The following is a 25,959-nucleotide window of genomic DNA, read 5'->3' as shown; positions in this document are numbered from 1 at the left end:
CACTGCATGCTTGGCCTAGTGGTTTAGATTCATCATTGTCCTCAATCTCTGCAGTCTTTTCATTTCTTTGAAGGAGCTTGAACAAACTTATAATCATACACACAAGGAGTCCAAGGCTCTACCTTTTGCTATGCCCCAAACATTTCACATTTTTTAAAAACGCAATAGAAATTATAGAAAAATTATTTTCTTTCTTTCCTTCTTAACCCTCCCCCTTTCTCCCTTTTCCTTTTTCTCATCTCTGGAAGCACCCTTTGAAGAGAGTGTGATTTGTCTAATTGCTCTGGAAATACAGAGGCTGAAGGGGGGTTGCAGTTCTCTAAGATAATTGCATTGAGTTTAGAATTCAGAGGGGTTATTGAGGGATTTCTGTTGCCTTCTCACTCACATCCAGGGTGGGAGAGATGTATTTAGGGTCTAGCATTACTTTCTACCCTAAATAATTTGGGGTTCGACAACGTTATCTAAACGGCTTTTGTGGTTAGGCCAAAAATACCTAAATATATGTTATATAACAGTATAACACATGTAATATAGACAAATCCAACAAATATAGACAAATATAGACAAAGTACAACATCCAACATATACACATAGTCTTCTGTATCTATGCAGCCCCTGACTTCAGTTATTATTATTATTATTTTTGCCTTGTTGAATCTCTGCAGAGCTTGTCTTTCTTTATTGCCTGCATAAAACTACACTAGCCCATTATGAAGAAGGCAAAAAGGTGTGCTTTTCAGAAACATTCTGCTTCATGGTCGAAATAATTTTATTTATCCAGAATATACAGTTTAATTCCTCTATCTACACTTATTTACATGGTTAAAATAACATTGGAAAAAGTCTTTTGAAAATTTGAGGTCATAGATTTCAAGGCACCATTGATAGTGTCCACAGTTGCGCAAAAAAGTTCGTTTGTAAAAAAAAGGGCGGGGGTCCTTTGAAATGCAATAACTTACATGCAAAAAAAGCTTTACACATGATTTTTTTCCGTTTTCCAAACTTCCCCATATGAATTCCTTTCTTTATGATTTTCTAAAACAACAAAACACAGTAGTCCCAAAAAAGAGCAAGAAAGAGATCAGCTCATCTAATAGAGCGTCCCGGAGGCCAGCGCCAGCGGGTGCTGTAAAGAGCCGGGCGGCGGCAGGTGGGAATTGATTGAGGTGGCTGCGCTTGGGTACCAGGAAGCTGAGTTCTCCAGGTAGCTGGATGCAGGGGACTGGTTGGAGGTCGGAGGGTGGGCATGAGGGTGGTGGCTGAGAGACCGGGACGAACCCTGGGGCTCCCACACCGCTGGAGACTGCGGCGAGTTACACGCCATAGGGTCGCTGGAGCTGGGACTGTGCTCCGGGGGCATCTCCCCGTTTTTCATGATCTTCTTGATCTTGGATCTTTTGTTCTGAAACCAGATTTTCACCTGGGTGGGGGAACAAAGGCACATGTTACCGGGACACTCAGAGGTCGCCCGCGCCTTCCCCGGGGCGGCGACTGGAGGCATCTTCGGGGCCCTAGGCAACCTGGCCCGGGTGTCTCCAAGCGGCTTGCCGCCTATGGCCAAGGGGCTGGGCCTGAGGCAAAGCATGGAGCGCGGGCCCCTGAGGGCACCCTGGCCGGCTGGGCCCGCACTGGCGACGGCAAGGGAAGGACCCCTAGGCTTTTGTCTTTTGTTTGGACTAGGAGAGGAGAATGCGTGCGCCCGAGGTTCGCAGCGACGTGCGCGCACTTGTAGGCCTGCGTGGGGCGCACGGGTTGCCGCGCCACGAAGGTTTCACGAACAATGGCCTAAGCTCGGCGGGGTAGGGGCGTGGGCCCGGCTTAAGGCGCGCTTATGTTGAGGAAAAGAAGCGATTTCCCAACCTTCGGCACAACTCCCTCACTCTCCTCAACTCGGCGAAGCTAGAATCCGCCTGCAGCTCTGGGAGGCGACTTGAACATTCTTTATGCTTCCATAGGCCCAAGCCGGTTGGAGTGGGAGTGAAGGGAAGGGGACGTTCCAGGAATATTTCCTCGTACAACAGCGCCCCCCACCTCGCGACCCTCGGGTTGCTACGGCCTAAAGCTCTGGCAGGAACAGGGCAAGACTTAAGTTTCTCCCACCCGAGGCGATGTTCTTGGTCTTTGCTCGGCTTGAGATCACCACAAGGCCCCAGTCCCTGCTCACCCTGCGAAGGCTTCAAATCGTGAAGAAAATCAGTTTCTCAAGGCTGCAAGACCATCCTAGAAATAACCCTCCCTTATTTGCTAACTAGGAAATTAACCCCCACTTCTGGAGGCCTGATGCCTGGGGGGTATCTCGGGATAAACGACGAATCCCGTCCCCATCGTTACATGTTGGCAACAGCCAACCTGACTCATGGAGGGAAGGGTGCCGGGGTTGGTGCCTTGCAGAGATTCTCGCGAGTACCATCGAATCGGCTCCAGCCGGTCAGGACCGAACCGTGTGGCCCAGGCAGGCCTGCAGGCGAGGCGACCGCGGCGGGATTTACCTGTGTTTGCGTCAGTCCCAGCGAGGCAGCCAGCTCGGCGCGTTCTGGCAGGGCGAGGTACTGAGTCTTCTGAAACCTTCTCTGTAACGCGGCCAGCTGAAAGCTGGAATAAATAGTCCTGGGTTTACGAACTTTCTTTGGTTTGCCATTCACCATCCTCACTTCGGGCTCGGCCACTTCTTTCTCTAAATAATCAAAACAGACTAGGTTAGCGCTTTTGGGCAGACAATAGCTCTTTCGCAGAAGGGCCTCATATACAGTCCTTGAAGTTTTTTTTGTTTGTTTGTTTTGTTTTGTTTTTTGTTTTTTTTATCAAGTAGTCTTTACTCTCGTCCCCTTTATCACAACCTCCTCGTCCCCCAGAGACTCTCATGCTAGGCAAGCACTATACCAAGGAGCCACATCCCCAGCCCACCACCTTTGCTTTCCAAAACTCAGAGAAATATGGCCTTCCCTTGAATCATGGAAGACCCGGGCAGTCTCTAATTCCTACTCTGCTCACTCAGTTTTTACAATGCGCTTCTTCTTGGAGTCCGGAATTCTGCCCTTTCAGAGATTCCTACTTCTCCTGGATTTGTTTTTATGCCCATCCTGTGCTCCCCGAATTTCTGGGACGAAAATTGACAATCCCTCCTGGGCCTTAAAGCCGGGAGGCCTTGGGCCGTGACCCGGCTTCTGTCGGCGTCTGTTGGGGCGCCCGCAGAGGCCAGACGCTTGGGCAGGGGAAGACGCTAACCAAGGTCTCCAAAGTTCAAAGACCCACAAGCAAACTATGCTCCTTCACTTCAGCTGCAAGCGGTCGGGGCCGCCGCAGACAGAGGGCCGATTATGCAGCCCCCATAATCTCACTGCAGATCTGCGAAGGCACAGATGTGTCTGGTTTCTTTTACAAATAGACTTAATATGTTCTTGGCCAAAAAAAAAATCCTCCACTTGTGCCCGAACTACATCGACCGTAAAAGGAACGATCTCCTTAAAGTTTAGCAAGAGTCATAGTGAAAAGAAATCAGTGGTGGAATATTTTCGCAGCAAAGAGGAGGCAGGTTAGAATGACTTTCTCATGTCATGAATGTAGATCCAGGTGTGTGTATGAAAGACTTTCCCAACACATGTTTTACAAACATTCCCTGAAGCCTCAAGCTCCTTCCCCCAAAGTACTACCTATCTGAAACGGGTGGATAAACTCTTCAGGTGTGTGTGTGTGTGTGTCTTGGGAGAGGAAGGGTGGCGGATGAGGGCTGTGGTCTCCATTCTACCAGAGTATGGGATATTAATATTAGCAAGATTATTAATGTGCTGGTGAGGAGAGATCAAACTGGACAAGTAAAATCTATCCACAGAGATCTAATACCCCTCTTACTGCCGGAGCTCACAAACCCTCTTGAACTCTCCAAGTAAGTTTCAAGGTGGACAAAACAGGAGTAGGTGGCAAATTTTAGGCTCCGAAAGAGTGAAAGAGCAAGAGGGAGGGAGAGAGAGAGTGCGCCAGCAATCTCTCCAACAACGTGACCTCTCAGCAACCCTCCTCCACCTTTAAAAGGCTTTTTGTTTTTGGAAATGCCATGGATAAGCCGCAAAGCTTTTGCCTCGCTCCTCTCTGGCGCGCCACAGCTCCCCAACCCCCCACCTCAATATCGCGCTCTCCGGGCACCCGCACCACGCTGGCTCCTGGCGGTTCCCAGACTAATCCCGACAGAGTTTTTGACGCAGCCTTCCATTCCTACTCGCACCAACCCAGCACACTGACCAAGAATTCCAACAACTAACCTTCCCTTTTTATTACGCAAACGCCACTGGGGCTGCTTGATTGTTTCTTCTCTCCACCCCTACTTTCTTTTCAGCCTAGCTGGCTTCTGACCAGACGAGTTGGGAATACAGCGACTGAGGGATTCCAGAAGGTGCCGGGAGGGAAGAGATGCTAGTCTGAACCTCCACAGGGTTCTTTCACTAAGGGGGAAACTTCAGCGCCTAAAAGTGCTGGCCCCAGAACCTCTCTTGTTTGCAAAGTCCGGTCCCCCACTCCCTTCTGCCGGTTGCCTTTCATTGCAGTGGACTTGTGGCCCCCCAATTTACCACTTTACCTCTCATCCCCCGAGTCCTGGTCCCCGGTATCTGCGCCCCGCCCCATACCTGGCTGGCTGGTGGCGCTCGGGACCCGGTTATAGGCGCCGCTGTACTGGTGGTAGGGACTGGCGTAGCTGTAGTCGGCGTAAGCTTTGGCGGGATAGTTCCCGGCGGAGCCGTTCACGCCGTGGTATTGATACTGGTAGGGGTTGAGCGCTTTGCCATAGGAAGCTGAGGTAGGAGAGCAGTAGCCATGCGGGGCTCCCCCCGTCGGACTGTAGTAGTCGGAATCTGTGGCCGACGACTCGGGCAAAGTTGGCGATTCCTGAGACGGATGGTGCATGGCTGCAGACGTCTGGAACGGAGCTTGGAAGTCGCCGGATCGGATGCTTGGGACCCTTCTGTCAAACACTCCTGTCATCGCTCGCAGGCGGTGGCGGCTATCCTTGCTGCTGTGGCGGCGACTGCTGCCCGAGTTGGTTGTGGGGCTGCTGTGGTCTAAGCAGACATGGCTGTGGGAGCGAGGGAGGAGGAGGAAGAGGAGGAGGAGAGTAGGAGGAGGCGGTGGCGGCGGCGACGAGGAGGAGGCTGGGAGTCGTGGAGGCTCTGTCTCCGGCAAGCTGACTGCTGGCTGAGGCGCAGCACTGCCTTGGTTAAATCCTTAATTGCGCGCTTACGCACAGCGGGGTGGATCAGGTTCCATTGGCCAGGGCCACGGGAGCAGCAGCAACACCCTAACTCGTCCAACTAGTTTTAGCACAACAAAGCATTGCTTAAAAAGAGGAGGGGAGGGGGGGTGAAGGGAAGTGCGCGCACGCGCGCGTGTGCACGCGTATGTGTGTTGTTGCTGGTTGGGGGAGGGGGGTCCCCGTCAATCTGTTTTTAGTGAATACCAAAGACAAGGCAGAAGCCCAACACCCAGCTCTATGATGTCTGGATACAATGTGTTCCAATCAGCAGTCTCAAAAGTGCACATGTTTCAAGGATGAGGTCGGCGACGGTCTCTCGTTGCTCCCCGCCTTCCTGCCCCTGTGAGCCCCACCAAGGGCGGGTATAGAATTGAACACATATTGAAATGGAAAGTCAAGGGAAAGAAATTTAGACTAAGGCGAGAAAGAACTTCAAGCAGTAGCTTTTTCTTTTTTTTTTTTTTTTTTTTTTTTTTTTTTTTTTTTTTAAAGTGTAGTGTTGGGAAGCAAGTTGTAACTTTCTTGTGTTGAAAACTTGAGAAAGAGACAAATGTGTAGCAAGCACTTCTTTTGCACAAGTTGAATATCTTTTAGATACAACTGCACAGAGATGCATGAGAATGCCCGGTGCCCATAAAGCTGTTAAAGGCAGAATTCCTCTAACCTAAATCTTTACATGGACCTTTAAGAAATCATCGTTTTCTTCATAAATAACTTAATGACGCCTAAAATCCTCTTTGCTGACTTTCAAGAAGAGCTGGGCAGCCCCACTTCTGCTCAATATTCTTGTCTCTCTGGGATCCATTGAACTAGAGAATCTGTAACTCTGTTTAGTAACCAAAGACTCTTGCAAAAGTGAATGGGTCCACGTGTGACTTATCATGCCTCGGGACCAAATGGGAACTCAGAGAAGATGGAAAAGTAGATAGGGATCAAAACCCTTTTGGGAAGTCAGATGATGCCCATAGCTGTCCTCCTCCTGACTCCTTGGACCTTGCACTCTAGGCCCCACCTCTTCATTCTTCAGGTCCAGGTTCCTTGTACCCTCTCCCCTTTATTTCCCAAGGAGAAAACATCTTAGTTTACACACAAAAGGAGAAAGGGATCAAGAATCATATATTTGGTACACACAATCCAAAGTTCACTTTGTACTATGTGTTATTTTTGCTTTAGTAGTGATCCAGTGGGGGGTTAGAAGTTTAACATAAGTCTCACTGCCTCTCCATTTCCTCTCCCTTCAAATAGGCAACTCTAGGAGCTGGATTCTGATTTGGAACTTTTCTGCATCTTCCCCTTTGATGCCCAAGGCCCGGAACCGGGAGCAACACCAGATATGGATATTCAGAATGGGAACCTCAGGCTTTTCCTCCTCTTCTCTCCCAACCAAAGATGTAAGTGTCTTCACTAGTTCTGCCTCATTTTGGCCATGGAGCTACCCGAGTCCAAAACAAGTCGGCAGAGTGTGTCTGGCACCCGGAGCAGGATGCCAGTTCCCCTCCGGAACTCTGAAGAACTCCAAATCTGAGCAGTAGCACATGCATCAGCTCCCTGGGCACCACAGAATCACAAGCATTGTCCTACTTCTTTGGGTGGGTGTGGGGCGGGAGGGCAACCTCAGTGCAGGTTGAGCACAAGGAAGCTGGAGTTCCATAGGCCACTCTGCTCCCCACCTCCCCCCACCAGCCGGGGTTGCTTTCTTGCTGCCCATGTGGCCCTGGATTTCTTCCCTGAGACAGATGTTGAGGCAAACCAAGCCATGGCTTAGAGCCAGCCTCGAGTCTGTGCTATTCATTTCTGCGCTGGTGTCCACTCACCGTCTAGTTTGAGGTTGCGAGGAGCTGCAAGGCAGCAAGGAAACAGTATGGACCCTACTGGACTGCAAACCTGGGCTCTCTCGGTCCCCATGGAGTCACCTCACACACAACCTAATTGCACAAATCACTTCGTCCAAATAAATACCAGAGACGGGTCAAAGCGCCTCCCAGCAAAGTCAAGTGGTGAAAGGAGTTGGGTTGTCCTTCCACAAGTCCTCCCACCCCAACACCTCGCTTAATAGAGATTTAAGCTTAGCAAGGAGGAGGGAAATATGGTTAATACAGTTATACTAATCAGTATATTTCTAGCAGTGCCCTTGCACCTTACTGAGAAGATAGAATGGAATTGGAAACTGACAATTTGGGCAAAAATGTAAAGTTCAAGATATGGTTGAACTCAATGTTAGTTCTAGGTCTTGCTTAATTTCACTTCTTACCTCCCCTCCTCTGTGGCCAAGAGACATTTTTGCCCACTTTGTGTGAGGCAGTGGGGCAGGTGGGAAAAACTTAATTTTTCTTTGTATTCCTAAGCGTTATGTTGATCCTCATGGAAATTTGAATCACTTGTGCTCAGTTCATTTCTGGATGAGACCAAATCTGGGTGTGTCTCTGAAGGTCCAGATTCTAGACTTTTTTGACAGCTTCTTTCCTAGGTTCCCCCATCCTCACCCTGTGCGCGGGCGCGCGCGCGCGCGCGCGCGCACACACACACACACACACACACACACACACACACCTTCCTTAAACTCAGCGGGAGGGAGAGCAGGCGCCAAGTTAAAAGCAGCAGGAGTCTGTTCTCAGTATATGTAGCATCATTTCATTTTTACAATATATAAAAAATGTGGTTCTGCGCACTGCCGACCCGCTGCGGGCCTGGCAGTGACTTTGACCCACACTGGGGTCGCACACACACTGGGTATACGGACTCTCGAGGCTGCAGGTTTTACTGGTATTGTGGGGTGATTTTAACAACAAGGCCTGGAGCTTTGTCCTGAAGGCCAGCGGGCGGTATTGCTACCTCTCAAATCCCATCAACGGACCAGGCCGTGGAGGAACAACCCCAGGGCATCAGACTCCTCCAGCAGTGCGCTCCCACTGAGACATGTAGGACAAAAGCAAGTAATTTCATCTTTTAGTAGCCGAAATTTGCAAAGGGTGTGTGTGTGAATAGGGGACACCCTAAGAGAAGACCTAAGAGAAGTGCAACTCTTTACCACGAGCGCCCCCCAGTGTCCTCCAGGAACATAGTACAAATGGCGAACTTCTCAAGCACTCTGAGCTGTTGGGCAACTCTAGATGGTCCTCCAGGTTCGAGTCCAATACCAGGTGAGATTCTCTCTCTCAATTTTCAGTAGATTTTTCTTTCCAGCCCTACGCCCTTTCCTTCCATTCTTACATATTCATGCATTCCATTTTTGAGTGATCTTTGCTTGCACCCTATTTCAATTCTTGTGTGCTCTGGTCAATTTTCCCAATTGTGATAACTTGAAGACACTGAGGGTGACCCTCTTTTCCTAGATAGTGCCTGCCACAATGAATTTGCAGGAAGAATGCTATATGGAAGGGTTGGGTAGGGAAATTTTTTCTTCTTCTTTTTTTTTTTTTTTTTTTTTTTCAGTACTGGGATAATTTACCACTGAGTTACACCCCCAGCTCCTTTTATTTTTTTATTGTGAGACAGGGTCTCATTAAATCTCTGAGGCTAGCCTAGAACTTGGGATCCTTCTGCCTCAGCCCCCTGAATTTCGGGGATTACAGATGAGTGGTACAAGGCAACTGGGGGATAATAGAAGCATTAATTCCATTGTTTTCCCCTGGCCTTTCTGGAAATCTATTTATTTGTAGATGTAGTTCCAAAGGTACAACATTCCTTCCTTTGGACTTGTACCTCGGACAATTCAATGCCCTTGAAAATATTTAATTTAAAAACTTAAGATCTTTTAACTGTGGAAACTTTCATTTATTTAATACATTTTACACACTACTCATATAATCCAGGTAAATAAAGAACTACATAATATGATGCTAACATTATTTATATGCACACTTGATATAAACCATGTTTTTTGAGTTTAGAATTTCTGTCAGTGGCATAACTGTCTTTTTAAAGTTCTGTTCTTGGGCATAGGTTTATTTTACTTTTTATTTCCAATGCTTTATCCATTACTTTTCTTTATTCATCCAGCGAAAAATGCTGTCAGAGTAGTTCACTCTTATTATGTTTTTATTGATCAGGATCCATCTAGGGTGATTTTCATCCCAGAAGTCTCAAACACAAACAAAACTGGTTAAGTCATACATTCTATGGAGGTAGGTCTAAGTAATCATATTGACAATGGAGCCTCATTTATCTTTAAGTTAGAGCACAAAGACCATTTAATAACTTAAGGTAATAGTCCTGAAGTGTTCACTATGATAGTTATACAGAAAAGACACCTTTCCATGAATTATAAATAATAAAAACTTAGTATTGAAGATTGTAAAAGTAGTAAAGGCTTTCAAAACCATCACAAGTTGTTGATCATTAGTTTGGGCAATGTAAGTAAATGGGCTTTGTCTCCCAGCATAGGGCCAAACACTCTGGCTTGGAAGTGACATACACAGGTGGTTTATCTTCTGGGTTAGCAAAACTATTTAATTCCTCACACAGATTCCAAGGTCTTCCTTTGAAAGTTCTTATGAGGCTTACTAACCAGGCCTAAGCCAAAATGCTTAGAAACCCATATGAATCAACAATGAGCAAACTCAGCAAGGGAGAAAAGGAAAAAGCATAAAGAGAAAATGGAAAGGATAAGTGTAAAGGATTCTTCCTACACCAAAATTAATACAATACCTACTTGTCTGCAAGAAAAATGTGTTTGGAGTTAAAGAGCATCTCCAACAAAGTAATCTCAAATGATTCACTAGTTGGCAATTATATAAATATTCTGAATAAATTAAAAATCCCCAGAGGGGAAAACTGTTTTCCACTTAATTCCATCTAATAGAATTTTTCACTTTGTTCCAAATGATAGTGCAGATCATAGACTTCTACACATTTTGTTTTTATAATTAAGAACATTAAAATATGTTTATTCACTTAAGTTAAACATTGCTAGCTAGGAAAAGACTTTAAGTATCCACTCAAATCTATTCTCTATGAGATGATTTTAATATATCACAGCTGAAAACACTTCAAGTTCATCTAAGTAGGAAGTAAATGGGATTATATTATTATATGCTTTTGCAAACTGAAAAGACATAAACTCAGATTTCATCTTCCTGTAAGGAAAGTTTGACTGTGATCCCATTTATAAGTCTTTATTATTCTTATACATATATAAATATTCCAATTTAAAAAGCCCCTCCTAGAGTTAAAAGAAAGGTAACCAGCAGACAGGAATTCAGAGCAATGATCCAGCTTTAGCAAGGAAATAACAGGAGTGAAGATTAAGTCATCTTTAATAACGTCCTAATTCCAAAATCAATTTAGAATTTTAAAGTTCACTGATCTTAGGCTTCTATATTTTATGATCTGACAACACTATTCAGAGATGTAGAAAACTACTTTTAAAGTCAAACCCATTCAGATTATTCAAATGCCAAAGCCAGGTAAAATTTGGCCCAGAACATACATGCACAAAGGCAGATAGTGTAATTTTTATGAACATTTTCACACCCTGCCTTAATTATATCATTTTAATAGATTAGCAAATAGCAAGAAAACACAAAACCTTTTCCACAGCTGTGTTTACTACCTTATACCTTTTATAAAGAAAAAAATTCTTAAACAGGCAACCCCAGTCTGAGATAAGAGGTTCCCCTGCTGTGATACACAGCATAATCAGTAGAAGGCACAGTGCCCACCTGGACTTGCATCCCTCTGTGCTCCTACAGAAGAAAAATTAAGGCAAAGAAAGAAAAAGTCAATAGCTTTCCAAGTGAAGTGCAGCTGACACTGCAATGGAGTCATTTTTAAAAATCGTGGGCAGAAAAGATACTTTGCTTGCAGCCAGATCTTATTCAATTTATAGAGTCAACTCTCTGTATCCACAGGTTTCACATCCTCAGATTCAACCAACCTTGGATTGATATATTTTTGGGGAAATTACATCTGTCCTAAACATATAATACTTTTTTCCTTGTATTATTCCCTAAACAATATAACAACTTTTTATATAGCATTTCATTATATTACATAGCTTAAGTAATCTAGAGATGATTTAAAGTGCACAGAAGATGTGGGTAGTTATATGGGAATACTGTGCCATCTTATATAAGAGACTTAAAGGCATATGAATTTTAGTATTACGGTATGGGGGTGGTGGTTCCTGGAATAAAGAGGAATGAATATATAACCCATGGGGAGCTAAGCAAAATTTTACTTTTTCAACATTGAGTCTTCAATTTTATTTTATTTCATTGTCTCAGTATAGCAAACTCTCTGCTAGTGCATGTAGTGCATGCACTTGTGAACATATACATTTATATAATTTATCACTGCATCCTGGTTTATAATTTTGGATGTGTAATTGCACGTACTCAATGCTGTGTGCATTTTTGAACCCCTAGCCCCACTGCCATATGTATTTCAATTGGTTACCCAGGAAATCAAGGAACGCTTTGGCTGTTGCTACGACTTTTCAATAGACTTCACTTCACAGGCAACCTACTATGTGTCTGCATGAACTATTGTTAGTTTAAAATGGGATTTAAGGAAATTCCAGGAATCGTTGGTGCTATAAAGAGGAGAGATACTTCTTTTGAAATGGAACTTCAGCTAGACACAGAATATATACAGACATTGCATTAAATCCTTTCCTAGAAAAAGAAGTGAGGGTGGAAATCAACAAATGAAATAAACATATGATACAGGCAAGAATAGTTTTCATACATGGAAAAATTCTGTATATACTATGGGATGGAGGCACTGTTTTTCCCTATACTTTCCCATTACCTTCTTGGTTATTTGAGTCTCTCACTGCTTCAGGGTATGGTGTTTTACAGCTTTTTCACACTTGCCATTTAAGAGTTTCAGATACTTTCAGGGTCACATTATAGAGTAACTGTGCTAGGTTGTTGGCAGTTAACATGCATAATAAACTTGGAGAGGATGGGGATTTTTTCAGCATTGAAGAATAGTTGAATCAAAGAGATCATCTTTGCTACAGTGAAAATATTTCTAATAGAATTACTCTTGAAGCCTGTCAATGAGGCATAAAACTGATATCTGATAATTAGAATTGCTGGTAAATTTTCCTAAGTTTTAGGAACCATGGAAAAGATTAGAAGAAAAATAAGCTTAAAAAAAGTAAAAAAGATAACAGAACCTCCTTGCTTTGCTTTTTCCTAACTAGAATAATCATTGGACTAACATTTAAGAAAAGAGCTTGTGCATCCGAAGTTGTCTTTTGGGGAACACCTCTTAAAGAAGTTGGAATGAATGGAGTGATGGGTCCTAGGGATAGTTCTCTTCTTTGTGACTTTCTTTTATGAGGGTCATTCAACTCCAATCTGGCTCTGAATGCCACAGATTAGGAGAAATGTTCTTTAAATTTTTCTTTTACATTATTAGGCTCCATTCCTCTTCACAGTCTTATGGTGAACATTTGGCATGTCTTTTGCAGATTTTATAGAGCATTAAATGGTGTTTTCCAAAGGGATTTCACATATAACTCACTTGTACTTTCACAGTAGCCTTGCGAAGTGGCTATGTCAGGCTGTTATGGGTGGTCCTCAAGTTTTATATATTTGCCTTTCATTTAACTTGAACTTGCTCATGTTCCATATTGGCACTCCTCCCCCACCCTTTATTGGTGGTTTTGAGCAGTGATGTGGTGGCACTGCTGCCAGCCACTGCTGTTGGGAGTAAAGAGCCTGGTCTTTGAGGACTGGTATGAATGGTGCCAAGTGTGTGTCCCACCACTTCTCAGTAGGTCTAGGAATAGCCAGCCTCAGACTTGCTGGCTTGATGTGAGGCTGCCATGTTTTCCTGCCTAGCCAGTCTCTCTTCCCTCCCTATTGCCATCATTGCAATCCTTACTCTTTCTAGGAGTGTAGAAGTTAGACCTAACCTTCGGTTCTCGTCTCTGTGGGGCCAAGGTGCTACTGAAAAAGGGATGTGTCCCTCAGCTCTTTTACATCCATGAAAGACAAGATACCTCACTTTTTCTCCAGGTGGTTGAGACCAAGGGAGGTAGCACTGACCGGGACCACAGTTAGAGATTATATATTTATTTAGCTCTGTGAGAATGGACATCTAATTTCAATACATTCATTTTGAAAAAAAGTTTTTCCTTGAGTAACCTGTTTGTCAGATTAATACACTGAGGCTCAGACAGTCCAGTTTAATAATAATAATAATAATAATAATAATAGTTTGCTTAGAGTATTAAACACTTTTTTAAAACCCAGAATATGCTTACATAATTTAACATTTACCTTTATTCTTAGTATTTAATATGTAATATTTAAGAATATTTACCTTTTATTCTTAAAGGGTAAACAAGGCCAGGACATACACTGTGTAAAATTTTGTTGTTACTTAAGAATAGTCAAAATTCCCCATAATCAAAAGGTGATCTGTATATACATATATGAGAGTTGGTCATAGACTGAAGCAAACTTGCTACTCTTGTTTTTTTTTTTTTTTTTTTTTTTTTTTTTTTTTTTTTTTTTTTTTTGGTACTAGGGATTGAACTCAGGGGCACTGAGCCACATCCCCAGCCCTATTTTGTATTTTATTTAGAGACAGGATCCCACTGAGTTGCTTAGCACCTCACTTTTGCTGAGTCTGATTTTGAACTCATGATCCTCCTGCCTTGGCTTCCCCAGTCTCTGGGATTACAGCATGCACTACTACGTCCAGCTCAACCATATATATTAAAATACCTAGTAGAGAGAATGTTTAGTGTCCTTAATTCAAAATATCATATAGGTCTCTGAGGTGATGGATATGCTAATTATCCTGATCTAATCATCACATGTTCCGTACGTGTATAAAAATATCACACTGTATCCCATAAATAAGTACAATGACTATGTGTCACTTAAAAATAAAAACATATTTAAAAAAAGAAAGCTTAATTTATAACTGATATTACACATCAGTAAGCACCTGGTCCCTGGACCAGAGGACAAATCCACAGGGAACTGAGCAGGACATCCTGTCTTACTGTCTTACTATGTGCCTCTATTATTTCCTTACCCTTCCTCTTCATACTCACATACATATCTCACACGGCTCTCGACGTACTATTCTGGCAAATTTCACAAGACCATGTAATTTAACATCCAAACCTAGTTATTTTTAAAAGTGAAAAGGAGATGGTAATAATTGTACTGTGACAGCAGAAGTAAACTGGAATGGTCTTAGCTAAATCTTAATCGTGTGACATTTTTATAACACTCCAAAGACCTTTAGGCCCATCTCCTGTCCAGAAGCCTGGCATCATGGAAACTTGTCTAGTTGGATGAGCAGAGATTTTCTAGATGCCCAAGACTTGGGATCCTTAGCAGATTGGGGATGGTCAGGACCATCACCTGTGGTTAAGCAGTTGCACATTGCACAAGCATGCCACAATGAAGGGGTAATGGGAGTTGAAATCTATACATGCTCAGGTAAGGGAATGCATCTGCTCTGAGAAAGGAGCATCTGTTTCTAACTCACACAAAGGCACCACATAGGCTAATGGAATCCCTGAGTATAAAAAAGTTCACTTCCCTTGTCTAACTTTTCCTAAGTGTTGTCTCTATATCCCTTTCTTCATTTCCATTATTATCTTTTTAATAGTCTTGGCAGAAATTGTGCCTTTATATTTTTTTAAATCACTTAATCTAAATCCCCCACATAATAGAAAACTTCAGAGAATTGGAACCTGAGGTTTTGAAATGCTCAAAATTATACTGAAAGGTTTTATTTTCTTTTCAGTTTGGACTTTGCTAAGGCTTTTCAAAATCCAGTGTATAGAGAGAGGATAAATGTGCCTAAACTGACCATGCATTAAAGGGCTGCATTTCTTTTCTTCTGAGGAGTGCCCTGTATAACAAAGATCTCTCTTACTGCCAAGGCTTCTTCAAAGAGTGAAACTTTGAGGATTATTACCTTTCACAGAACTTTTAAAATGTGCTCCTGCCCTTGCAAGAGAAATGATTATCTGGTGTAATTAACATTGGACCATAGACCCAAAGAACAATGAATATTTCAAACACAAATTGCTTTTGAGAATCACAGTCCTATTCTGGGCTTGAAGACATTCATGTAGCAAATTAACAGAATTTTAATAAAAATCTTTGGATAAAGAAAATTAGATGAGGAATGCCAGTTTGTCTTATAAGTTGCTTGAGCAGATCTGTCATAACAGACATTGCCCCAGATTGTGGAACCCTTTCCTTCTAACATCTTTTAATGGTAGTAGAACTTACAATGCCATAATTTCCTTTCACTTTTGACAGTGTTACACTATCTTTATAGACTTACACTGACAGCAATTCATCTCGACATCATTAGATCATCTCACCTGACTTTTGCGTGGCGTACATCATTACATTATGATGGCGCTATACAATTACCACTGAAATGAATAGGGTATTAACATGATCACTGAAGAAGTTAGCACATACAGATATAACATCCTGAATTTGAAAGCATTTTAGAGTTATTAATTAGTCTGCCCAAGCTTCTGGGATCCAGTGAAACTTACTTCTCTCTTTTCACCAAGTAGGATAATCAAACAGAGTGACTTAGTGTTACAGGAGTGGGCAGTGGCTGAACTTTTCTTAATTTCTTTGACTTCTTTAAGCCTAAGAAAGTTGGGTGTAAGGATTTATAGTAATTAATCACTATCTTGAAAGGTCATACATGTGAGAAAACTCCACTTAATTTTGGAAGTCTATTTTTCCTATTTTCCTTTTACATGATTGTTACAGCAGTGAATGAGAGTCAATTCTAGGTTTTGGTAGATAAATAATCTAGCATTATTTAGAGGATCTATCTTAATAAAATAGAACTGATTTGGTCTGAGAAAAAAAAAGTCAACTTCAGCATAGCTCTTCAGGAAATGGGGCAATCCAAGGATGATTTAGAAACAACATTAGGATTTCACAATTGAACTTTGATATTTCCTTCACATGTCTTTCTAAAATGTTTCACAAAGATTATGCTTTACCAATGTTGTAGACATGGTGTTTAGATAGGACAGGATGGACTAATTAGTTTTTCTTTTTTCTAAATTCTATCATTTATTCTGATTTTCAATTTTAAGGTGATAAAATAAAGTAGTTGTATGAATTGTTCAGAATTTTGTAAACTTTCTGAGTCTCAGTATTCTCATTTATACATTTACAAAGCAAACCTTTGTTATAGTACTATCATTAGAGTAAAATGAGATGAAAGATAAAAACTCTTGGTTTTGAACTTGGACATAATAGACACTCAAAAAGGAGGAATGATTTCTGTAATTCAAAATACCTTGACCAATCTGGGAACTAGGACAGAAACTGGTGGCTTGAGAGTGGGACTTGTTAGAGATATTTCCTCACTCTTGGCACTTCTGCTAGATAGATCAATAGTCCAAAGTCCTAGATGTTTTTCCTTGGACAGCCTCTGCATTGATTCAGCAGTGAAATACAGTTGTGTCACTGGATGGAACCTATAGATGGATCTGAACTAGCTTATCTACAGTGCACACAGAAAGCTGAGGCAGGAGGATCACAAGTTCAAGTCAAGCCTCATCAACTCAGAGAGACCCTGTCTCAAAAGGAAAGAAACAAAAAAGGCTGGGATGTAGTACAGTAATAAGAGTGCCTCTGGTTTCAATCCCTAGTACTAAAAATAAAAGAAAAAAAGAACCAGTTTATTTATCTTTGAGTAATTTTATTTTACAAAATATTCCTCTACTCACTTGCAAAAGAATGAAACCAATTGAGAATACTATTTTCATTTTAATTGGATAAAGTCATAACACCTGGAATTTCCCATCTATCCATGTGCATTGGCCTACTTACAGCTGTACTTATTTTGTGACGAACAAGTATTTTTAATCAAATGAGCCTCTGAGGTCAGGAATATTGTATCTTTTACATCTTAGGTACAGAGTTCAGTCTTTCTTTATGCCTTGAAATTTCCTCTTTTCTCCCAACCTGAGTGCTTTATTCTCAGATCATTTCATGCCCTGTGATTGCAGTGACCTACAATTGGTCCTCCTACTTTCAATCTCTTTGTGCACTATTCCAGTCACCTCGCCAATGACAGCTACTGCTTGCTATGAGATCCCATCTGAACTCCACATGATGGCACCAAAGTCTTCCAGAATCTGTCCAAGTCTGCCAAACCAGCATATCTCCATCTCCTTTGAGTTCCCCAGTCTCATTTATTCTTTCTGGTTGCTTTCCTCCTTGTTTTCTGATCATATTTTCCACCTCTGCATCTTTGACTATTCTACCCCTACCTATATCAGAAATCATTGTAGGAAGGAGATGTTGTTCTAGATGTTTTAGGCAGAAAGGGATTTCATACAGGGGATCGAGTGCTTACAAAGTATCAGAAGGACTGGAGTAAAAGTCCAGTTTGGGCCTCCAGCTACAACTCCTAGAGCACTGGGAAAGGTGGTGTCAGAAAGTGTGATTTCTTAATATGCTGCTAGACAGTTACTTGAGGATCAGGAGCCACGGTCTCACCATCAAAGAAGCTGGAGAAAAAACACTAGAATGCATTTGGGGGAACCCTCCCCCAAATCTCATATCCTATCACTGCCAGTAAAGAGCCAAAAGGGATATAAAAATGGCCCCCCCTCCTTGATGTGTCAAAGTGCATTCTACCGTCATGTATAACTAATTAGAACAAATTTTAAGAGGTCTCCCCCTCTCTTCTCTTTCCCACACTAAATACAGGGCACATAGTTTATTCTGCATTATGGAATTCTAGTTGCAAAGAACTCTTGGTGAACATGAAGGCAACTATAAACCGAATGAGTGGCATTTCAGAGAGCTAGTCTGTGATTTTAACAGCAGTCCCTGCTCACATCCTCAAAGTCTGCCCTCTTCCTTCTCTACCAAAATTTTATTTGTCCATTTCAAGCCTCAATCCAAATGTTTTCTGCTCCAAGAAACAGCAAGAAATGTTAGTGATAGATCTTTATACTTCCTAATTATCCTTAATTCACATTGCAGAGATGGCAAATAGGTGGTTCACATAGCCACACCCTGTCACATCACTGAGCCATCCCGCTTGAATTGCAAGATTAAAGCATAAGATTTCCTCAGTCTGGAATTGGCCTCAGAATCCTTCTTACCACAGTACTCAGGTCAACCTCAATCGACTGATTGGAGATGATACTTCAGATAAACCCAGTTGCCATCCCTGATGTTGATGTTTTAGGTATCAGGACAGCCTTGGATTACATTAGATTGAAATTGTGACTTGATGATTGTTCCCTGCAATAGTTTGATGGTCTGCAATAAATATACCTGTGAATTTGTGGGGGAAAGTAAATAGTTCCTGAATCATCAATTTTTAGAGCTAGAAAGGGCTTTAAGAGAAAACCTGGTATAGCTCATAGTCTGTAGGCATGAAAGTTACTATACCTGGCTTTAAAAATGACTAAACTGAGGTCCAGAGAACTTAAGTAAACTTCTAAGGTTACATGGATAATATATAATGTTTTATTTGACAACCGGATGTTACATTTCAAGATGGAATTAGAAACATAGCTATTTCAAATATTCATGCTTTTTATTATTGATCATTAATTGCAATGTATAAAACAGAATCTTAGAAACTATGTCTTTTTTCATTATTGAGGATTGAACCCAGGGGCACTCTACCACCGACTTACATCCCTGGCCATTCCCCTTTTTAAAAATTACATTTTGAGACAAGGTCTTGCTAAGTTTCCTGGCTGTTCTCGAACTTATAATCTTCCTGACAGCCTCCTGAGTGGCTGGGATTGCAGACTTGCACTACCACACCTGCCTAGTAACTAAAATTTTCTTTTCTTTGTTATTTTCTTTTTTGTCAATGAAATAATCCCAAATCACTAAGTAACATCTATGTGAGTTTATAAACTATAGTGTTGCTTTTTGTTTCCAAGTTCAACTTTGAGAAAAATTGCAAAATAGGTGAAATTTATCTCAATCAGTCCCTGTCTTTAATCTCTCTTTTCTTTTCTTCTTTCCCTTGATTTTCCGAGACTGTCTTAGGGATACTTAAATTTCCTCATGGGCATTTACTCTCTGGGGATTTGCCCTATACTGTAAAACTTTTTCATTTACCATCTTCCATTTTTCAGGTCTGTCACCTTTTTGAGCTATTTACCTAAAACACATGAAAGCCTGAGAATTTGGTGTGTTTTTGCCTCAACATTATCTGTCGTAGTGACTTTCCTTATTTGCCTTTATATGGCCTGTGAGTTTTCTATTGCTGCCATTACAAATTACTGTAAACTTAAAATAACACAATTTATTATCTAATAGTCTTCAGGTCACAAGTCTGGTATAGGTCTTGCCAGACTAAACTCAAGGTGTTGGTAGGCTGTGTTCCTTCTGGAAATTCTAGGAAAGAATCCATTTCTCACTCAGGAGGTTGTTTGTCAAATTCATTTCCTTTTAGTTATAGGACCAATGTCCTCATTTTTATGCTGTTATTTGAAGGCTGTTCTCAGTTTCTAGAGGCCATTGTGTTCCTTAGCTCTTGGGCTGCTTCTTCCATCTTTAGAGCCAGCAACAGTTACTGGGGTCCTCCTGTCACATCTCTCTAACCCACCCTTCTGTATTTAAGGACTTATACCATTAAACTGGGCCCACTCAAATAATCCAGAATAATCTTCTTATTTCTGGTTTGAAAACTTAATCACATCTGCAGAGTTCCTTTTGCTACTTAAGGTAACTTATTTATAGGTTCCAGTGAGTAGGACATTGACACCTTTGCATGGCCACTACTCTGCCTGCCACACTTGGCTTCCATGCCATGATCTCTTCCTTATCCAGTGTTCTATCTTTGTTTTCTGCCTCCCTTCTTTCCTTTTATCCTTCTTAACACACTAACAAGCACCTACTCTGATGATATGTTTACAGGTTATTAGGGATATGGAAATGACAAAGGCATGGCCCAGGCTTTCAAGTCGTTATGTGGCAGTTCTCCTACTCTTCTGATTGCAGAAAACAAAGATAGAAAACTAGATCAGGTAGAAATCTTGGCATGAAAGCCAAGTGTGGCATGCAGAATAGTGGCTACCCAAAGGTGCCAATGTTCTACTCACTGGAACCTGTAAATAAGTTACCTTAAATAGCAAAAGGAACTCTGCAGATGTGACTAAGTTTACAAACCAGAGATGCGAAAATTATTCTGGATTATTTGAGTGGGCTCAGTCCAATCATATGAGCCCTTAAATACAGAAGGGTAGGACATGACCTATTCCTGAAATAAGTCATTCAGTGCTGAGATTTTCTTCACATGAGCCTGTTAATGCTCACAATCCCAGATTTTACTTCTGTTTTTCAAATCTCTGTCCTGAATTCCAGTTAAACATCTTCAAGTAGACATTTCCATTTATTCCATAATTACCTCCAATTCAGTCAGGATGGAATTCATTATTATGTTTTGGATTTTCTGTCTTCAGCGAGTCTAAGATTCTCCTGACCCTAAAGGTGGTAATCAGTCTTGACTACATCTTGCCTCTTATTTATGTAACAGGGGAGCTATTCAGGAGGATATTAAACTGGTATGTTTTATCTTTGGCAATCTCTAATTAATAGCTCCCCCACAGCGCTCCCATTTAAAGCCAAACTTATATCATGGAGTTTTCCCGGTTGTTTGAGGAACATTCACCTTCTGCCTGTGATGGATAGGCTGTTAAGTTCTGCCCTAGGGAGAAGAGAAAGACTACCTAGAGCTTAAGCTGAGAGAAAGCGAACAGGAAAATGCTGTGATTCTGGGGGTGTGAGGAAGAGAAGGAGCACTCATGGTAGGGAACAAGTGGTCAGATTCTCTTTTGCACTAAAGCTTTAGAGTGAGAGTCAGGAATGAGGGGGGAACCATAAACAGAGCTCTGCCCTGGAGGCAGAGCTGACTAAAAGCTCACCAAACTTGCTTTTTCCTGGAAGATGCTCTGATGGCATTTCTTGGTTCCCTTGCAGTCAGGTGGGGCCACTTGTTTAAGTTCTTGCCAATGGAATGTGGCAAAGCTGATGGCTTCACCACTTTCAGGGTGGGTCGTTGAAACCCTCAGTGCAAGCCACCTACTCTCAAACCCAGTGGAGTGCTCTGAGGATTCCAGGCAAGGGTTCTTAGCAGCTTTTGAGCCATCGTATATCCACTTGACAGTCTGGTGACACGTATTGCACTCTTTTTTTTTAGAATGGTATTTGCAAAATGCATACAATAAAACCAACAGATCATGAAGAAACTCAATTATTTTGAAATCAAGTATCTTAAAAAGCAAATTTGTGATATATACTTATAAATGCTCTTATTTATGAATGCATTAAATCACAAGATGTGGTGGCATGGCTAATAATGTAATTCAAAAATAGTGATGAGAAAATGACATATACAGATAACTGTGATACTTAGAGTGTGAAAAAAAAAATCCGTGATTTATTTTGGCCAGTGTCGCAGGCCCAACAAATATCTTTCATTTTACAAAAGGCACAGAAACCTGCCCAGCCACCTTTAGGCTACCTTATATAGCCTAAACCAGTATGTGTATCTGAGGCCTATCTCCTTTCACTGCTGTTAGGCTATATAAATCCCTTCCAAATTTGTCCCTTATTTCCAGATGTTGTGTTGGGATACAGGAAAGGGAAGGGGAGGAAATCTCAAAATTCAAGCCATAATCATAATATCCAAAACACTATACATATTTAATGCAATTCCTATTAAAATTCCAATAATGTTTTTCATACAAATAAAGAAAGGAGTCATGAAATCCATTTTGAAAAACAAGAGGTCCAGAATAGCCCAAACAATCCTTAGTGAGAAAAGTGAATCAGGAGGTATCACAACACCAGACCTTAAATTATACTTCAGAGCTATAGTAACAAAAACAACATGATATTGGCACAAAAACAGACATGAAGACCAGTGGAACAGAATAAATGCAGAGAGACATACTCACATAAATACAGTCATCTCATGCTAGACAAAGGTGCTAAAAACATACATTGGAGAAAAGATATCCTCTTCAACAAGTGGTGCTGGGAAAACTGTACTCTATGTAGAAGAATGAAATTGAACCCCTATCTCTCACCCTGCATGAAACTTAACTCAAAATAGATCAAGGACCTAGGCATTAGATAAGAGATCCTGTTGCCAAGTAGTCCCAGCTCTTCATCATGTTGGCTTAGGAACCAGCTTCCTCAACGAGACTCCTAATTGCAAGAAGTAAAATCAAGAATCAATAAATGGGGCTGGGGTTGTGGCTCAGTGATAGAGCACTTGCCTAGCATGTGTGAGGTACTGGGTTCAATTCTTAGTGCCACATATAAATAAATGAATAAAAAAACAAAGGCCTATCAACATCTAAAAAATGTTAAAAAAAAGAATCAATAAATGAGATGGTATCGAACTAAAAAGCCTCTTCCCAGCAAAGGAAACAATCAAGAACTTGAAGAGAGAGCCTATAGAATGGGAAAAAGTCTTTACCACCTGCATCTCAGATAGAGCTAATCTCCAGGATATACAAAGAACTCCAAACATTTATTGCCAAAAAACAAACAACAACAACAAAAACAAATAGCTCAATTGGTAAATGGGCAAAGGAACTGAACAGTCACTTAACAGAAGGAGAAATATGAATGGTCAAAAACTTTATATGAAAAAATGTTTAACATCTCTAGCAATTAGAGAAATGCCAACAAAACCTGTACTAGATTCCATCTCACTCGTCAGAATGGCAATTATCAAGACTATAAGTAACAATAAATGTTGACAAGGATATGGGGAAAAGGGTACAATCATACCTTGCTGGTGGGACTGCAAATTGATACAGCAACTATGTAAATTAGTATGAAGATTCCTTAGAAAAATTGTAATGGAACCACCATTTGACTTGGTTATGCCACTCCTTGGCATATACCCAAAGGACTTAAAATCAGCATTGTACAGTGATGCAGCCACTTCAATGTTTATATCAGCTCAATTCATAATAGCCAAGCTAGGAACCATCCTAGGTGCCCTTCAACTGATGAATGGATAAAGAAAATGTAGCACATATACACAATGGAATATTACTTAGACATAAAGAAGAATGATATGGCATTTGCTGGTAAATGGTTGGAACTGGAGAATATCATGCTAAATAAGCCTATCTCCAAAAACCAAAGGCTGAATGTTCTATGTGATATGTGGATGCTAACCCACAACAAGGGAGAGTGGAGAGGGGAAGAATAAAATTTCACTGGATTAGACAATGGGGAATTAAGGGATGGGATGGAGAGGGATAAGAATTGGAAAGACAGTAGAATGAATTGTACATAACTTTCCTATGTTCATATATGAATACATGACCAGTGTAACTTAAAATCATGTACAACCACAAGAATGGGATCCCAATTAGAATTAGTTATACTCCATGTATGTATAATAGATCAACAGATATCTATTGTCATGTATATCTATAAACAACAAATGAAATAAAAGATTCAAGATGTAAGCCTAAAATATTATTTGAAACAGGAATTTTTTAAAGCTAAAGAGAATGAAGTAATATCACCAGGCAAGTCTGACTTTTCTTTCTCTTCAGTGTGGTGGGGCAAAACTTGTGATGAAATTCGAATCAGTAGGAGTCACTAATGTAGCTAAATATGAGGTAGGGAAAATGTCTGCCACATCAGGAGAGAAAGCCTGGCCTTACTGCCCCTGGTGGTAAGAGCAGGAAGAAATGTAGAGGAAAGAAAGTAGAAAGGCAGAGGCTGAGGCTTCAGTCTGGGCTCAGATTTGCAGATGTATGCATAGGGGTTGATCATTAGCTGGATTGAAGAAGAAGGCTTTTGTTGTGCTTCTAGTGGGAATGTCCTGAGTAGGCTAGGATGCAAACATGCCAACATGGAGGGGCCACAAGGTGGAGATGTTGGTATGCATGGTTAAGGACATGGCTGTGGTTCATCTTCCTCAGCTCCCATGTGATGTGGGGAGATCTAGATATTTTTGCAGGCTCCATGGCTTGTTGTACATGAAGGATAGCTAATTAGTGAGCTGGTAATCTTGTAGTGGGGACTGCTGCAGTGAGAGGTAGGGAGCAGAAAAAATGTGACAGAAATTCAACCAAGGATTTCAACAATGGCAAAAGTTATGATGGAATAGATTTATCGAAGGAGGACCACAGGTGTGGATTAAGTAAAGAGAATGTGACTTGAAGGTTCCTTAGTCATTTTTAAGTAGGCCTGAGTGCTATTGGTTCAGGAACTTACCCAATCACACCTCAGCAGAGAGTGGCAGCACCAACCCAGCACTGCCAGGATGTCACATGAGCCTTGCCAGGAAGGAGACATCACTTTGGGGAGAAACAGGGGGAGAGAGAGTACACAGGATTAAGCAGCTTTCAGAAGAGACTGAGTTACTGTGAAGTGATTTTAAAACACAGAGAGTAAGAAGTGATTTTAAAACACAGAGAGTAAGACTTGAAATTTTAAGCTTTCTTGACCCATACTTAGGGATCCATATTTAGGGTAGTAAGGACTCAAGAGGAAGAAAACTGCACATAAAAAGATAAAGAAATGGAATTTTTTTTCTTGTGCACATAATTTATGCAGTTGAAGTCTTGCTACACTTTCCTTCTGTAAGATACCTTGCAAAAATGGCCCTAATTCTCCATCCTTCTATGTATGTCTTTTATAACATGAATTTTTAGCTTCTCCCAACAAGAAGTGAAGTCTATTTTTTGAATCTTGACTGGGCTGTATTTTCATTGGCCAGAAAAATAGCAGAAATGATGACCCACCAATTTCAAGTCTAGACCCCAGGAAGCCTTTTCTTGATTTCTGGGACCTCAGCTATCCTGTGAGGACAAACTGTGGCTAGCTTGCTGGAGAAGAGAGATCTTGTAAGCACTCAAGTCCCAGATGTTGTCATCCTAGACCAGCTAGTCCCAACTGATATAACAGGACTCATGTGTGAGCAGAGTGATAAGAGCAGCCACATCTGGCTCCCATGAGCAGAATCTTCTAGCCAACTCATAGATTTATTAGAATTAATACACAGGTGTTGTTTCAAGCCACTAAATTTTGGGGAGTTTTGTTGTGGAGCAGTAGCTAACTGATACACCTACAGAAATACTGCTTCTCTTCTTTCTATCATGTGTTATAATAACTCCTTTATCTTCTTACCATTCAGCTCTTTCCCTTTCCTTACCATCTTGTAACTCTGAGCCTGGTTAAGTCTTCTGCACGCTCCCCACCCCAGCCCTTAGGGATCAAGCTAACAATAGTTTGACACCAAATTGCTCCTTGATTGTATTTCCTGTGATGGTTTTTTCTCCTTGCTGTAATCCCCAGTACTTCTTCACCTTCCTCACTCACTGTAGTAGCTGTCATCCTGCAAACCTCCTGGGAGCTACTTCCTCAGCTGAGGCCAGGGATGCAGTTCTGGCATGCTCAGTGTGCTCTGCTCTTTGCCCCTCCTCTGCAGGGGATTTTTTCTGACAGTGTTTACATCTACCTTAGTTGAAGGGTCTTTTCAGTGACTACAGCTCAACCTTGGGTAATCTGGCCTTCTCAAGGCTATAGTGCTATAAGGCCTTCAGAAAGTTGTGTGAATGTTTTTTTCTCTCATCTCCAATTATCAAAAGAGTAAGAACAAGAAGAAAGGGCAGGAGGCAATTTAAAAAAGAATGAAACCCTGATACATCCTATAACATAGATGAACCTTGAAAACATGACACTAAGTGAAATAAGCCAGACATAAAAGATGACATACTGTATGATTCC

At 41.5% G+C, this 25,959-nt stretch overlaps 1 protein-coding gene across 2 annotated transcripts; it reads right to left on the bottom strand.

Moving 5' to 3' along the window:
• Positions 1-766: 766 nt before the first annotated feature.
• On the bottom strand, positions 767-5,171 carry DLX5 (distal-less homeobox 5). 2 transcript variants are annotated; one of them, XM_079149253.1, is made up of 3 exons: positions 4,623-5,171; positions 2,493-2,677; positions 767-1,423 (listed from the first exon to the last, which is right to left on the bottom strand). In XM_079149253.1, exons 1-3 carry the CDS (start codon positions 4,975-4,977, stop codon positions 1,094-1,096), a joined length of 870 nt encoding a protein of 289 aa, XP_079005379.1. In that variant the 5' UTR covers positions 4,978-5,171; the 3' UTR covers positions 767-1,093. The 2 variants fall into 2 exon arrangements, with proteins under 2 accessions (XP_079005379.1, XP_079005380.1); XM_079149254.1 differs by lacking the exon at positions 767-1,423 and having other exon boundaries at positions 2,498-2,595.
• Positions 5,172-25,959: the final 20,788 nt, after the last annotated feature.

The sequence above is a fragment of the Sciurus vulgaris genome (assembly GCF_902686455.1).
Source record: "Sciurus vulgaris genome assembly, chromosome: 8".
NCBI classification, from domain to species: Eukaryota; Metazoa; Chordata; class Mammalia; order Rodentia; family Sciuridae; genus Sciurus; species Sciurus vulgaris.
Note: the sequence above shows the minus strand (reverse complement) of the source record. Positions and strands in the feature narration are given on the sequence as shown.

Bases quoted from the DNA above. Each gene is read 5' to 3' on its own strand.
- DLX5 (XM_079149253.1), bottom strand. From the start codon at position 4,977: ATGACAGGAGTGTTTGACAGAAGGGTCCCAAGCATCCGATCCGGCGAC. The intron at 2,678-4,622 runs GTATGGGGCGGG...TTGATTATTTAG, and splicing joins GAGCGCCACCAGCCAGCCAG to AGAAAGAAGTGGCCGAGCCC. The intron at 1,424-2,492 runs GTAAATCCCGCC...TCCCCCACCCAG, and splicing joins TGGGACTGACGCAAACACAG to GTGAAAATCTGGTTTCAGAA.